This window comes from Haliotis rubra, unplaced genomic scaffold (genome assembly GCF_003918875.1).
Source record: "Haliotis rubra isolate DU_JTF1 unplaced genomic scaffold, ASM391887v1 Scf1013, whole genome shotgun sequence".
In the NCBI taxonomy this organism is placed as follows: Eukaryota; Metazoa; Mollusca; class Gastropoda; order Lepetellida; family Haliotidae; genus Haliotis; species Haliotis rubra.
This window is the reverse complement of record NW_025764908.1, coordinates 101,282-116,564: the sequence shown is the minus strand read 5'-3', so window position 1 is coordinate 116,564 and position 15,283 is coordinate 101,282. Positions and strand designations below refer to the sequence as shown.

The 15,283-nt window shown below is 40.5% G+C and overlaps 2 protein-coding genes across 2 annotated transcripts in view; both read right to left on the bottom strand.

Annotated features, from left to right (window-relative positions):
- Positions 1 to 4,433, bottom strand: part of LOC124269407 — a 58,484-nt gene extending 54,051 nt beyond the window's left edge. The window contains exons 1-2 of the mRNA XM_046704415.1: positions 4,258 to 4,433; positions 1,983 to 2,105 (exon numbers count right to left, since the gene is read on the bottom strand). Coding sequence (XP_046560371.1) covers positions 1,983 to 2,105; positions 4,258 to 4,341 — 207 coding nt within the window. The 5' untranslated portion in view covers positions 4,342 to 4,433. The remainder of the gene's footprint in view (positions 1 to 1,982; positions 2,106 to 4,257) is intronic.
- A 1,036-nt stretch (positions 4,434 to 5,469) lies between these two features.
- Positions 5,470 to 15,283, bottom strand: part of LOC124269392 — a 40,536-nt gene continuing 30,722 nt past the window's right edge. Inside the window, exons 10-13 of the mRNA XM_046704407.1 lie at positions 11,885 to 12,029; positions 10,358 to 10,480; positions 5,802 to 5,878; positions 5,470 to 5,659 (exon numbers count right to left, since the gene is read on the bottom strand). Of these exons, the coding sequence (XP_046560363.1) occupies positions 5,470 to 5,659; positions 5,802 to 5,878; positions 10,358 to 10,480; positions 11,885 to 12,029 (535 nt within the window). The remainder of the gene's footprint in view (positions 5,660 to 5,801; positions 5,879 to 10,357; positions 10,481 to 11,884; positions 12,030 to 15,283) is intronic.

Genomic DNA, 15,283 nt, shown 5'->3' with positions numbered 1-15,283 from the left:
ACACAATAACAACTTTGTCTTACTCCCAACACCTCTGCTACATGATGACAACTTTGTCTTACCACCAACACCTCTGCTACATGATGACAGCTTTGTCTTACTCCCAACACCTCTGCTACACAATAACAACTTTGTCTTACTCCCAACACCTCTGCTACATGATGACAACTTTGTCTTACCACCAACACCTCTGCTACATGATGACAACTTTGTCTTACTCCCAACACCTCTGCTACACAATGACAACTTTGTCTTACTCCCAACACCTCTGCTACACAATGACAACTTTGTCTTACCACCAACACCTCTGCTACATAATGACAGCTTTGTCTTACTCCCAACACCTCTGCTACATGATGACAACTTTGTCTTACCACCAACACCTCTGCTACATGATGACAACTTTGTCTTACTTCCAACACCTCTGCTACATAATGACAGCTTTGTCTTACTCCCAACACCTCTGCTACACAATGACAGCTTTGTCTTACTCCCAACACCTCTGCTACACAATGGCAACTTTGTCTTACTCCCAACACCTCTGCTACACAATGACAACTTTGTCTTACTCCCAACACCTCTGCTACATGATGACAACTTTGTCTTACTCCCAACACCTCTGCTACATCATGACAACTTTGTCTTACCACCAACAATTCTGCTACATGATGACAACTTTGTCTTACCACCAACAATTCTACCACCAACACCTGATGACAAACCTCCAACACCTGACAGATGACTTTGTCTTACTACCAACACCTCTGCTACATGATGACAACTTTGTCTTACCACCAACACCTCTGCTACACAATAACAACTTTGTCTTACTACCAACACCTCTGCTACACAATGACAACTTTGTCTTACTCCCAACACCTCTGCTACATGATGACAACTTTGTCTTACTCCCAACACCTCTGCTACATGATGACAACTTTGTCTTACTCCCAACACCTCTGCTACACAATGACAACTTTGTCTTACTCCCAACACCTCTGCTACATGATGACAACTTTGTCTTACTCCCAACACCTCTGCTACACAATGACAACTTTGTCTTACTCCCAACACCTCTGCTACACAATGACAGGTTTGTCTTACTACAACACCTCTGCTACACAATGACAACTTTGTCTTACCACCAACACCTCTGCTACATGATGACAACTTTGTCTTACTACAACACCTCTGTTACACAATGACAACTTTGTACTGCTACCAACACCTCTGTTACATGATGACAACTTTGTCTTACCACCAACACCTCTGCTACATGATGACAACTTTGTCTTACTACTAACACCTCTGCTACATGATGACAACTTTGTGTTACTACAACACCTCTGCTAAACAATGACAACTTTGTCTTACTACCAACACCTCTGCTACACAATAACAACTTTGTCTTACTACAACACCTCTGCTACATGATGACAACTTTGTCTTACTCCCAACACCTCTGCTACATGATGACAACTTTGTCTTACTCCCAACACCTCTGCTACACAATGACAACTTTGTCTTACTCCCAACACCTCTGCTACACAATGACAGGTTTGTCTTACTACAACACCTCTGCTACACAATGACAACTTTGTCTTACCACCAACACCTCTGCTACATGATGACAACTTTGTCTTACTACAACACCTCTGTTACACAATGACAACTTTGTACTGCTACCAACACCTCTGTTACATGATGACAACTTTGTCTTACCACCAACACCTCTGCTACATGATGACAACTTTGTCTTACTACCAACACCTCTGCTACATGATGACAACTTTGTGTTACTACAACACCTCTGCTAAACAATGACAACTTTGTCTTACTACCAACACCTCTGCTACACAATAACAACTTTGTCTTACTACAACACCTCTGCTACATGATGACGACTTTGTCTTACCACCAACACCTCTGTTACTGGAAGAGGTGCAGGAGAAAGTGGAGAAATGAAAGACTGTCACACATACCTGTTTCTCGACTGGAAAGCAGCCAGGATAATAGTTTGCCAGCTGGACTCGATCTTGGTCGTGGTGAAGGCACACACAGGGGAACAATCCATCACTCTGGTAGCAAAACTTGGCTTCATGCACCTGAATACATGCAGCATTTGTCAGTTTGGATAGTTTGATATGTTTTGTACAACTCAGCACATAGTGATCAGTGAAACACAAACTATACAGTCCGTATTCTTACCCACCTAATTCTCAAGGGATGACAAGCCCCACAGTGTTGGCAACCTGTTCTTACCCACCTAATTCTCAAGGGATGACAAGCCCCACAGTGCTGGCAACCTATTCTTACCCACCTAATTCTCAAGGGATGACAAGCCCCACAGTGCTGGCAACCTGTTCTTACCAACCTAATTCTCAAGGGATGACAAGCCCCACAGTGCTGGCAACCTATTCTTACCCACCTAATTCTCAAGGGATGACAAGCCCCACAGTGCTGGCAACCTGTTCTTACCAACCTAATTCTCAAGGGATGACAAGCCCCACAGTGCTGGCAACATATTCTTACCCACCTAATTCTCAAGGGATGACAAGCCCCACAGTGCTGGCAACCTGTTCTTACCAACCTAATTCTCAAGGGATGACAAGCCCCACAGTGCTGGCAACCTGTTCTTACCAACCTAATTCTCAAGGGATGACAAGCCCCACAGTGCTGGCAACCTGTTCTTACCCACCTAATTCTCAAGGGATGACAAGCCCCACAGTGCTGGCAACCTGTTCTTACCCACCTAATTCTCAAGGGATGACAAGCCCCACAGTGCTGGCAACCTATTCTTACCCACCTAATTCTCAAGGGATGACAAGCCCACAGTGCTGGCAACCTATTCTTACCCACCTAATTCTCAAGGGATGACAAGCCCCACAGTGCTGGCAACCTGTTCTTACCCACCTAATTCTCAAGGGATGACAAGCCCACAGTGCTGGCAACCTATTCTTACCCACCTAATTCTCAAGGGATGACAAGCCCCACAGTGCTGGCAACCTGTTCTTACCCACCTAATTCTCAAGGGATGACAAGCCCCACAGTGCTGGCAACCTGTTCTTACCAACCTAATTCTCAAGGGATAACAAGCCCACAGTGCTGGCAACCTGTTCTTACCAACCTAATTCTCAAGGGATGACAAGCCCCACAGTGCTGGCAACCTGTTCTTACCAACCTAATTCTCAAGGGATGACAAGCCCCACAGTGCTGGCAACCTGTTCTTACCCACCTAATTCTCAAGGGATGACAAGCCCACAGTGCTGGCAACCTGTTCTTACCCACCTAAATTCTCAAGGGATGACAAGCCCACAGTGCTGGCAACCTATTCTTACCCACCTAATTCTCAAGGGATGACAAGCCCCACAGTGCTGGCAACCTGTTCTTACCCACCTAATTCTCAAGGGATGACAAGCCCCACAGTGCTGGCAACCTATTCTTACCCACCTAATTCTCAAGGGATAACAAGCCCCACAGTGCTGGCAACCTGTTCTTACCCACCTAATTCTCAAGGGATGACAAGCCCCACAGTGCTGGCAACCTGTTCTTACCAACCTAATTCTCAAGGGATGACAAGCCCCACAGTGCTGGCAACCTATTCTTACCAACCTAATTCTCAAGGGATGACAAGCCCACAGTGCTGGCAACCTGTTCTTACCAACCTAATTCTCAAGGGATGACAAGCCCCACAGTGCTGGCAACCTATTCTTACCCACCTAATTCTCAAGGGATGACAAGCCCCACAGTGCTGGCAACCTGTTCTTACCCACCTAATTCTCAAGGGATGACAAGCCCCACAGTGCTGGCAACCTATTCTTACCCACCCAATTCTCAAGGGATGACAAGCCCACAGTGCTGGCAACCTTAAGTTTAAACCTTTCCTGTGTTGGACTGCTGAGGATGAATGATTACCCAAAGTAGTTCCAAAGAGAAGACAATTCCAGGAGTACTCCTCAGTTTGTGATTTAAAGTCTTCTACATGATTGAGTGGTCAAGCTTGATTACAATAGCATGTAAAGGTTGTTGCTTCAAAACAGATGATTGACACAAAGGATGGTGCCTCTTGACAGGTCACTTGTCTAAAGGATGGTGCCTTACAACAGATGACTTATGTAAAAGATTGTGTCTCCAAACAGATGTGTGGTGAAACATGCACATGTTGATTTCTACATATATATTCCTTACAATAAGACACAGTGTTTACTTTGTAATATGAACTTTACATGAACACTGATGAGGGGATGCATACTCTACCTTGACTCCATTCTTGCTGAAATACACATCCAGCAGCTGCTGCGGCTGAAGTCGTCCATCTTCAGTGAGTCTGGCTGTCTCCATTACAATGCCACACCCAACAATGTCTCCTGGACCGTACACTGTACTGTCATCCTTTACGATGGTTGAGCAACTTCCATGGGCCGAAGTTGTGATACAGCCTTGAAGGAAAATGGTTGATTGTACTGACTCACTGACTGGGTTTAGTTTTATGCCGCTTTTAGCAAAATTCAAGCAATATAACGGCCGGGAACAACAGAAATGAGCTTCTCACAATGTTCCCATGTGGGGAATCAAACCAGAATCTTCAGCGTGATGAGCGTATCCTTTAACCACTAGGCTACCCCACTGCCCAGTAGACTGGAAACAGGCAGCAATATTTCAGTGAGTAGACACAAGATCACAGTTTAACTTCTTTGAGTGGCATTTTAGAAGTTGAACTACAACTACAAAACTTAGGAACAAAGTGCTTTATGGATAAGATTCTTGTACCATTGTCATTACTCACAAATAAAAAATACGTTGTTATCGATAAAGATTTTCTATAAAGACCGTTGTCATTGTGCATGTGTTGTGTCAACACTGAATAAACAAGATAAGTTGTTCATTGTGCATGTTGTTATCCATAAAAGATCACAGTTGTTCTATGTGTTGTGTCAAACTGATTACAAGACACAGTTGTTCATTGTTCATGTGTTGTGTCAACACTGAGTAGATACAAGATCACAGTTGTTCATTGTGCATGTGTTGTGTCAACACTAAGTAGACACAAGACCACAGTTGCTAGATTGTCACTTAGATAGATTGCAAACTGTCATGTAGAATACCACAGATCATCACAGTGCAATGTTTAGACTCATGATATCATGTTGTTCAGTTATTGGACTGATTGAATAACAACCACCTTTTCATTGTTCATGTGTTGTGTCAACAGTCACCAAGACCACAGTTAAACTTAGGACCTCAGTAAAGTAACACAGTAGACAAATATATTCTTTGTAAAGAAAGTGTAACACCAAATATAGCAGATGTCAACTTTAACTAGGAATGAAAATGAATGTAGTTAATCAGTCAGTGGAAGTACCTGACTTATTCCTATAGAAGACAATGGGGCACTTGTGTGACTGGCCGTCCCCGCCGTCCTAAAAGCTGGCGAAACCAAACTCAGTCAGTCAGTAAGCAATGGAGCCATTATCCGCATGGTAAGCAATGGAGCCGCGAGCCAGGCATGTTGTTGATCCTGTAGCTGCGATGGCACAGACCGATACCAATGTGCTTGTGTGGGGATGAGCTCTGAATCTGCATCTCAAAATATCTCAGCTGGGCGTTCAGTGCTGTCTTGGACATGTACAGCCCAAAATGTGCACGAGAATCAAATTTTCTGGTCAAAAGAACAAAAACATTATCTTATATTGTTTCTCATAGCGAGAACTATGGAAATTTGTGCTTCTTACATCTGCATCATTTGTCATTGTTATATAGACACAGTTAATGTGGAGTAGGTTGGGCCCTGGATGCCTCACCTGTACTGAAGAGTGCCATCATCGTACACATTAATGTAGTTTGAACGACCCATTGTCAGCTTGTCCATGACTGGTGGCTGTAAAGACAAATAGACAGGTGATTGAATGCATGTTTTTTAACACCTGTAATCCAAAGGTTGTTATACATCTATATGTTGTGACTACCTGTAATCCAAAAGTTCATGTACACCTGTATGTAATAACTAAATGTAATCTAAAAGTTGATGTTACACCTGTATGTTGTTGTACATCTGTGTTTTGTGACTAAGTGTAATCTAAAAGTGGTTGTAATCTGTATGGCCGTGTGTGTGTGGACCGTGTGTAATTGTGTGTGTGTGTGTGTGTGTGTGTGTGTGTGTGTGTGTGTGTGTGTGTGTGTGTGTGTGTGTGTGTGATGATTTTTATGGAGAAGCCTAAAATTTATGTACATAGTAAGTGACCCCCTGCATGTCATGTACAAAATCAATTACCACCACCCTTCCCCTTCCAATTTTGTTTAAGAATAATATTTAAAATATTTTCATGTACAAAATTGCTGACCACCACCACCCTAGTACATGAGTTCAAAATTGATGACCCCCACTGCCTCCCCAGAACAAAATGGGTGACCCCTTAAAATCATCATCACCCCCAGCCCCCCCCTGCCATAAATTATGAACGGTCCCTAAGTGTAAACTTTAAGTTGTTGCAATCTGCATGCTATAACTATGTATAATCTAAAAGTTGTTGGAACATCAGCATGTTATAACTATGTGTAATCTAAAAGTTGTTGGAACATCAGCATGTTATAACTATGTGTAATCTAAAAGTTGTTGGAACATCTGCATGTTATAACTATGTGTAATCTAAAAGTTGTTGGAACATCTGCATGTTATATCTATGTGTAATCTAAAAGTTCTTGGAACATCTGCATGTTATATCTATGTGTAATCTAAAAGTTGTTGGAACATCTGCATGTTATATCTATGTGTAATCTAAAAGTTGTTGGAACATCTGCATGTTATATCTATGTGTAATCTAAAAGTTGTTGGAACATCAGAATGTTATTACTATGTGTAATCTAAAAGTTGTTGGAACTTCTGCATCTTATAACCATGTGTAATCTAAAAGTTGTTGGAACATCTGCATGTTATAACTATGTGTAATCTAAAAGTTGTTGTAACATCTGTATGTTATATCTATGTGTAATCTAAAAGGTTGTTGGAACATCAGCATGTTATAACTATGTGTAATCTAAAAGTTGTTGGAACATCTGCATGTTATAACTATGTATAATCTAAAAGTTGTTGGAACATCTGCATGTTATAACTATGTATAATCTAAAAGTTGTTGGAACATCTGCATGTTATAACTATGTGTAATCTAAAAGTTGTTGTAATCTGCATGCTATAACTATGTATAATCTAACAAGTTGTTGGAACATCAGCATGTTATAACTATGTGTAATCTAAAAGTTGTTGGAACATCAGCATGTTATAACTATGTGTAATCTAAAAGTTGTTGTAATCTGCATGCTATAACTATGTATAATCTAACAAGTTGTTGGAACATCTGCATGCTATAACTATGTATAATCTAACAAGTTGTTGGAACATCAGCATGTTATAACTATGTGTAATCTAAAAGTTGTTGGAACATCAGCATGTTATAACTATGTGTAATCTAAAAGTTGTTGTAATCTGCATGCTATAACTATGTATAATCTAACAAGTTGTTGGAACATCTGCATGTTATAACTATGTGTAATCTAAAAGTTGTTGGAACATCAGCATGTTATAACTATGTGTAATCTAAAAGTTGTTGTAATCTGCATGCTATAACTATGTATAATCTAACAAGTTGTTGGAACATCTGCATGTTATAACTATGTGTAATCTAAAAGTTGTTGGAACATCAGCATGTTATAACTATGTGTAATCTAAAAGTTGTTGTAATCTGCATGTTATATCTATGTATAATCTAAAAGTTGTTGGAACATCTGCATGTTATAACTATGTATAATCTAACAAGTTGTTGGAACATCTGCATGTTATAACTATGTATAATCTAACAAGTTGTTGGAACATCTGCATGTTATAACTATGTGTAATCTAAAAGTTGTTGTAATCTGCATGCTATAACTATGTATAATCTAACAAGTTGTTGGAACATCTGCATGTTATAACTATGTGTAATCTAAAAGTTGTTGGAACATCTGCATCGTATAACTATGTATAATCTAACAAGTTGTTGGAACATCTGCATGTTATAACTATGTGTAATCTAAAAGTTGTTGTAATCTGCATGCTATAACTATGTATAATCTAACAAGTTGTTGGAACATCAGCATGTTATAACTATGTGTAATCTAAAAGTTGTTGTAATCTGCATGCTATAACTATGTATAATCTAACAAGTTGTTGGAACATCTGCATGTTATAACTATGTGTAATCTAAAAGTTGTTGGAACATCAGCATGTTATAACTATGTGTAATCTAAAAGTTGTTGTAATCTGCATGTTATATCTATGTATAATCTAAAAGTTGTTGGAACATCTGCATGTTATAACTATGTATAATCTAAAAGTTGTTGGAACATCTGCATGTTATAACTGTGTAATCTAAAAGTTGTTGGAACATCAGCATGTTATATCTATGTATAATCTAAAAGTTGTTGGAACATCTGCATGTTATAACTATGTATAATCTAAAAAAAAACATCTGCATTGTCGGAACATCAGCATGTTATAACTATGTGTAATCTAAAAGTTGTTGCAATCTGCATGTTATATCTATGTATAATCTAAAAGTTGTTGGAACATCTGCATGTTATAACTATGTGTAATCTAAAAGTTGTTGGAACATCAGCATGTTATAACTATGTATAATCTAAAAGCTGTTGGAACATCAGCATGTTATAACTATGTGTAATCTAAAAGTTGTTGTAATCTGCATGTTATAACTATGTGTAATCTAAAAGTTGTTGGAACATCAGCATGTTATAACTATGTGTAATCTAAAAGTTGTTGGAACATCTGCATGTTATAACTATGTATAATGTAAAAGTTGTTGGAACATCAGCATGTTATAACTATGTGTAATCTAAAAGTTGTTGCAATCTGTATGTTATATCTATGTATAATCTAACAGTTGTTGGAACATCTGCATGTTATATCTATGTATAATCTAAAAGTTGTTGGAACATCTGCATGTTATAACTATGTATAATCTAAAAGTTGTTGGAACATCTGCATGTTATATCTATGTATAATGTAAAAGTTGTTGGAACATCAGCATGTTATAACTATGTGTAATCTAAAAGTTGTTGCAATCTGCATGTTATATCTATGTATAATCTAAAAGTTGTTGGAACATCTGCATGTTATAACTATGTGTAATCTAAAAGTTGTTGGAACATCTGCATGTTATAACTATGTGTAATCTAAAAGTTGTTGTGCACCTGTATGTCATAACTACCTGTAATCTGTATGCTATGATACAACTGTATGTTGTGACTACCTGTAATCCAAAAGTTTTTGTACACGTATGTTATTACTTCTTGTAATCTAAAAGTTGTTGTACACCTGTATGTTATGACTACCTGTTATCTTAAAGTTGTTGTTCACCTGTATGTTATAACTACCTGTAATCAAAAGGTTGTTGTACACCTGTATGTTATGACTACCTGTAATCTAAAAGTTGTTGTACAACTGTATGTTATGACTACCTGTAATCATAAAGTTGTTGTTCACCTGTATGCTGTGACTACCTGTAATCTAAAAGTTGTTGTTCACCTGTATGCTGTGACTACCTGTAGTCTAAAGGTTAACTTCTTTGAGTGGCATTTTAGAAGTTGGGAAGTACAATATAGAACAAACTTTATGGATAACAACTTCTTTTATTCGTGAGTGTGACGTTTCGATACAGATTCTTGTACCGTTGTCAAGCATAATGGGACCAATACCGACAGCAAATCAGCCATTTCCGACCACATCAAAGCAAGCCCCAATCATCAAATAGAGTGGTCTGACATCACCATTCTCTCTAACAAACAAACAGACTTCACTAAACGCAAACTCACCAAAACCATCCACATCAAACGCCAAAAGCCCACCATCAACCGAGACCAAGGATACTTCATTCCATCCGCTTATGATGCACTCATCCACCAAGCCCAATCTACTGTATAAACTCTGCTGTATAAACATCTCATTATTATTTGTACATCATTGGCTTCCACGCCTGTCCTTTGTCTACTCTCTGGCTTCTTCAGCTTTCTGCCTAGCCAATTATGTTAATTATGTTGTTTCTTTGTTACATTGTTACATCCAGTATATATACACTTCCCCCTTCTTCATGTCCCATTATGCTTGACAACGGTACAAGAATCTGTATCGAAACGTCGCACTCACGAATAAAAGAAGTTGTTATCCATAAATTTTGTTCTATAATCTAAAGGTTGTTGTACACTTGTGTGTTGTGACTACCTGTAATCTAAAGGCTGTTGTACACCTGTATGTTGTGACTACCTGTAATCTGTAGCACCTGTGTCACACCACCTGCATGTTTTCACTCACCTGTGACATGTATGGTTTCCGGTAATTAAGGAGTTGCACCTGATTGTCCTCATTGTCTATGCTGACTTGGAACACACACCTGTTGCCCAGTGTTGTAGTGAACACCAGGTCACAACTACCAACCTGCACAAACAGAAATTTCAACAGTGAGTAACCCAGTGTTGTGTTGTGTTCTGTGACTACATATGTTGGCAGAGATAGTCTGTGTTTTACCAAGAAACTCCCTACTGTTGATAGTCAGTGTTAAATCATGTAACTACCTTCCGTTGACAGCCAGCCAGTGTTAAATCATGTAACTACCTTCTGTTGACAGACAGTCAGTGTTAAATCATGTAACTACCTTCTGTTGACAGCCAGCCAGTGTTAAATCATGTAACTACCTTCTGTTGACAGCCAGCCAGTGTTAAATCATGTAACTACCTTCTGTTGACAGCCAGCCAGTGTTAAATCATGTAACTACCTTCTGTTGACAGCCAGCCAGTGTTAAATCATGTAACTACCTTCTGTTGACAGCCAGCCAGTGTTAAATCATGTAACTCCCTACTGTTGACAGCCAGCCAGTGTTAAATCATGTAACTACCTTCTGTTGACAGCCAGCCTTGTTAAATCATGTAACTCCCTACTGTTGACAGCCAGTCAGTGTTAAATCATGTAACTACCTTCTGTTGACAGCCAGCCAGTGTTAAATCATGTAACTACCTTCTGTTGACAGCCAGCCAGTGTTAAATCATGTAACTACCTTCTGTTGACAGCCAGCTAGTGTTAAATCATGTAACTACCTTCTGTTGACAGCCAGCCAGTGTTAAATCATGTAACTACCTTCTGTTGACAGCCAGCCAGTGTTAAATCATGTAACTACCTTCTGTTGACAGCCAGCCAGTGTTAAATCATGTAACTACCTTCTGTTGACAGCCAGCCAGTGTTAAATCATGTAACTACCTTCTGTTGACAGCCAGCCAGTGTTAAATCATGTAACTACCTTCTGCTGACAGCCAGCCAGTGTTAAATCATGTAACTACCTTCTGTTGACAGCCAGCCAGTGTTAAATCATGTAACTCCCTACTGTTGACAGCCAGCCAGTGTTAAATCATGTAACTACCTTCTGTTGACAGCCAGCCAGTGTTAAATCATGTAACTCCCTACTGTTGACAGCCAGTCAGTGTTAAATCATGTAACTACCTTCTGTTGACAGCCAGCCAGTGTTAAATCATGTAACTACCTTCTGTTGACAGCCAGCCAGTGTTAAATCATGTAACTCCCTACTGTTGACAGCCAGCCAGTGTTAAATCATGTAACTACAATCTGTTGACAGCCAGCCAGTGTTAAATCATGTAACTCCCTACTGTTGACAGCCAGCCAGTGTTTAATCATGTAACTACATTATGAAGTCAGCCAGTGTTTAATCATGTAACTACATTATGAAGTCAGCCAGTGTTAAATCATGTAACTACCTTCTGTTGACAGACAGTCAGTGTTAAATCATGTAACTACCTTCTGTTGACAGCCAGCCAGTGTTAAATAATGTACCTCTTTTTTGTTGACAGAGACTGTAACTTTGATTTTCTGTTCAGGTTGAATCAAGTCTGTGGTGAAGCCACTGACAACCAAGGTCACCTTGTCTCCAACTTTGCAAGGGGTGTTGGTCTCTGTTCTTGACTTGTTAACCATGATCCTGTAAAATAAGTACCGTATATGACCGTCTATAAGCCGACCCCATGGATAAGCCGACCCCCAAACTTGACCCTCAAAATCAGTGTCAAAATCATATCTCTCATGGATAGGCCGACCCCCCGCGATGGGTCGCGGCCAACAGAGACCAGAGTACCCGGTAAGTATGTTCCATCAACGACGAGACACCATTACGAGAATATTACATAATAAAGATTACGGTGTTTGTTTTACCTTTTTAATGATCACTGCTTGCATGCATCAACAACGAGGCGCCATTTGGAAAGTGGATATGCAGCGTAAGTGTTGGTAAGAATATTACATAATAAAGATTACCGTGTATTGTGGCAACATGTGTTTGTGTTCCTTTTATATCCCGACGATCACTGCTTGCATCAACAACGAGACGCCATTTGTGAAATCGGTGAGTATGGAGAGAAAAAGTACCATCGGTGGAAATAAAAACTGAAGTCAACTTTTGTTTCAAAATATATTATTTAAGTGTCCATATTTCATCTATATATATATGACAATAAGAAAAATAGTCCACTAACAACAAACACTGACATTTCTGCAAGAGAGTTCTGAGATTTTCACAAGTCATCGGCCGTAAACCCGTCAAATTCCGTGTCACTGTCCTCCTCATACTGTAAGTCAATCCACATTATTCAAAAAATTCACTGTCATATGTATTGTGTCTACTCACGGATCGAAACGAATTCGGCTTATAGACGATCATATACAGTATTTTGAAGTGAATTGTGAATTACAATTTCTCAAAGAAGTCCAGATTCTTGTATTTTGGGGCCGAGTCCAATCTGCGATTTGAAACCACATTCTAAGGCACCAACTTGACTACACACAAAGTCAGTTATCTAACCCCCAGCTTCCAAGATTTCAACAAACAGAAAATCAGACAAATGGTAGTTTAGATCATGAACTGTGTGTACCCCCTGACTAGATCATGAACTGTGTGTACCCCTGACTAGATCGTGAACTGAGTACCCCTGACTAGATCATGAACTGTGTGTACCCCCTGACTAGATCATGAACTGTGTGTACCCCTGACTAGATTGTGAACTGTGTGTACCCCCTGACTAGATCATGAACTGTGTGTACCTCCTGACTAGATCATGAACTGTGTGTACCCCCTGACTAGATCGTGAACTGTGTGTAGCCCCTGACTACATCATGAACTGTGTGTACCCCTGACTAGATCATGAACTGAGTACCCCTGACTAGATCATGAACTGTGTGTACCCCCTGACTAGATCATGAACTGTGTGTACCCCTGACTAGATTGTAAACTGTGTGTACCCCTGGCTAGATCATGAACTGTGTGTACCCCTGACTAGATTGTGAACTGTGTGTACCCCTGACTAGATTGTGAACTGTGTGTACCCCCTGACTAGATCGTGAACTGTGTGTACCCCCTGACTAGATCATGAACTGTGTGTACCCCCTGACTAGATCATGAACTGTGTGTACCCCTGACTAGATCATGAACTGTGTGTACCCCCTGACTAGATCATGAACTGTGTGTACCCCTGACTAGATCATGAACTGAGTACCCCTGACTAGATCATGAACTGTGTGTACCCCCTGACTAGATCATGAACTGAGTACCCCTGACTAGATCATGAACTGTGTGTACTGTCTGACTAGATCATGAACTGTGTGTACCCTGACTAGATTGTGAACTGTGTGTACCCCTGACTAGATTGTGAACTGTGTGTGCACTCTAGACTAGATCGTGAACTGTGTGTACCCCTGACTAGATCATGAACTGTGTGTACCCTGACTAGATCATGAACTGTGTTGTACCCCTGACTAGATCATGAACTGTGTGTACCCCCTGACTAGATCATGAACTGTGTGTACCCCCTGACAAGATCATGAACTGTGTGTACTCCTGACTAGATCATGAACTGAGTACTGACTAGATCATGAACTGTGTGTACCCCCTGACTAGATCATGAACTGTGTGTACTGACTAGGTATTGTGAACTGTGTGTACCCGACTAGATCATGAACTGTGTGTACCCCCTGACTAGATTGTGAACTGTGTGTACCCCTGACTAGATTGTGAACTGTGTGTACCCCCTGACTAGATAATGAACTGTGTGTACCCCCGACTAGATAATGAACTGTGTGTACCCCCTGACTAGATCATGAACTGTGTGTACCCCCTGACTAGATCATGAACTGTGTGTACCTCCTGACTAGATCATGAACTGTGTGTACCCCTGACTAGATCATGAACTGAGTACCCCCTGACTAGATCATGAACTGTGTGTACCCTGACTAGATTGTAAACTGTGTGTACCCCTGACTAGATCATGAACTGTGTGTACCCCTGACTAGATTGTGAACTGTGTGTACCCCCCGACTAGATTGTGAACTGTGTGTACCCCCTTACTAGATCGTGAACTGTGTGTACCCCCTGACTAGATCATGAACTGTGTGTACCCCCTGACTAGATCATGAACTGTGTGTACCCCCTGACTAGATCATGAACTGTGTGTACCCGACTAGACTGTAAACTGTGTGCACCCCTGACTAGATCATGAACTGTGTGTACCCCCTGACTAGATCATGAACTGAGTACCCCCTGACTAGATCATGAACTGTATGTACCCCCTGACTAGATCATGAACTGTGTGTACCTCCTGACTAGATCGTGAACTGTGTGTACCCCCTGACTAGATCATGAACTGTGTGTACCCCCTGACTAGATCATGAACTGTGTGTACCCCCTGACTAGATCATGATCTGTGTGTACCCCTGACTAGATTGTAAACTGTGTGTACCCCTGACTAGATCATGAACTGTGTGTATCCCTGACTAGATTGTGAACTGTGTGTACCCCTGACTAGATTGTGAACTGTGTGTACCCCCTGACTAGATCGTGAACTGTGTGTACCCCCTGACTAGATCATGAACTGTGTGTACCCCCTGACTAGATCGTGAACTGTGTGTACCCCCTGACTAGATCGTGAACTGTGTGTACACCCTGACTAGATCATGAACTGTGTGTACCCCCTGACTAGCGTAAATTGCCACAGCTCCTATAGTTGAAAGCCAAGAATATGCAATGACTTTGATAACAAAGAAAGTGTAATCCCCAAAATGACACGTTGCATTTAACCAGTTTCTGAAAGACATTGTCTTGATTTGTAAATACTGTCTGGCATTAGAGTGAAGAAACTATGCTACATTACTGTAAACAGGTGTCTGAATTACACGTGTTACACTTCA